At 44.1% G+C, this 1,384-nt stretch overlaps 1 protein-coding gene across 1 annotated transcript in view; it reads right to left on the reverse strand.

Annotated features, from left to right (window-relative positions):
• Window positions 1–1,384, reverse strand: part of LOC112071880 (collagen alpha-6(IV) chain-like) — a 52,742-nt gene that overhangs the window by 40,828 nt on the left and 10,530 nt on the right. Inside the window, 1 exon segment of the mRNA XM_070439551.1 lies at window positions 1,002–1,336. Coding sequence (XP_070295652.1) covers window positions 1,002–1,336 — 335 coding nt within the window.

Genomic DNA, 1,384 nt, shown 5'->3' on the forward strand with positions numbered 1-1,384 from the left:
CTACGTCAGAGCAATATATATCCCTGTCCACTACGTCAGAGCAATATATATATATCTCTGTCCACTACGTCAGAGAAATATATATATCTGTCCCCTACGTCAGAGCCATATATATCTCTGTCCACTACGTCAGAGAAATATATATATCTGTCCCCTACGTCAGAGCAATATATATCCCTGTCCACTACGTCAGAGCAATATATATCTCTGTCCCCTATGTCAGAGCCATAGATATCTCTGTCCCCTATGTCAGAGCAATATATATCTCTGTCCCCTATGTCAGAGCCGGGGTGGCAGGTAGCCTAGTGGTTAGAGCGTTGGACTAGGAACCGTAAAGGTTGCAAGATCGAATCCCCGAACTGACAAGGTAAAAATCTGTTAATTGAAAATAAGAATGTGTTCTTAACTGACTTGCCTAGTTCAAGAAAGGTAATAAAAGAAAAGCCATAGATAGCTTTCTCCCCTATATCAGAGCAATATATATATCTATATACCATTAACACTATGTGCATACTCTATTGTATATCTATGGTTCAGGTGGGGAGGGAGACACSTAGTGGCGAAATGTGAGAAAGCATCTTGGATTTGAGTGACCAGCTACACTAACAGGTGTTAGTATAGAGTGTCCTGACTGTCAGTTGACCTTAGAACCATGCATACACATGTAGTTGGCTTGGAAAACTTGATGTAGTATTATTTTGGGTTTGTTTGTTTTGGTGGACTGAATATTACCATGGTAACAGCAATATCCCCACTCTGGTGGTATGACCCACTACCTTTTCGGAATGCTAATGCACAGTGTTTGGCCCTGACACGGAACCCAAACCAACTGCGCGTGTGCGCCATCGTGCAGAAATGAATTTTGTCCACCCACACCAAACGCGATCACGACACGCAGGTTAAAATATCAAAACAAAACAAACCTGAAACAGGTATTTGTGGATGACATAATGAATGATAGTGAATCAGGTATTTGTGGATGACATAATGAATGGTAGTCATACAGGTATTTGTGGATGACATAATGAATGATAGTGATATGAATGATAGTGACAGGTATTTGGAGGGATGTAAAAACATTTAGTAATAGGGGGAGGGGGTTGTTGATTTTGCAAAACATTTTGTAATCGCAGAATTGCAAAATTCTGGTTGGACTCGATTATGTTGCTGGTAAGCCGTAACGTACCAGATCTGCCTGTTGGTCCGGGAGGTCCGGGGGGTCCTGGTAAGCCTGGTCCTCCTGGTAGGCCCTCAGGGCCGTAGCTCTGTCTGCCGGGGTTACCCCTCTCTCCCTTAGGCCCCAGTGTACCAGGGAACCCTGGGCTGCCTCCTCGACCTGGGAGATGGAAGAGAGAGGAGGAGAGAGAGGAGGAGAGAGGAGGAG

The sequence above is a fragment of the Salvelinus sp. IW2-2015 genome, unplaced genomic scaffold, assembly GCF_002910315.2.
Source record: "Salvelinus sp. IW2-2015 unplaced genomic scaffold, ASM291031v2 Un_scaffold1756, whole genome shotgun sequence".
Classification (NCBI taxonomy): domain Eukaryota; kingdom Metazoa; phylum Chordata; class Actinopteri; order Salmoniformes; family Salmonidae; genus Salvelinus; species Salvelinus sp. IW2-2015.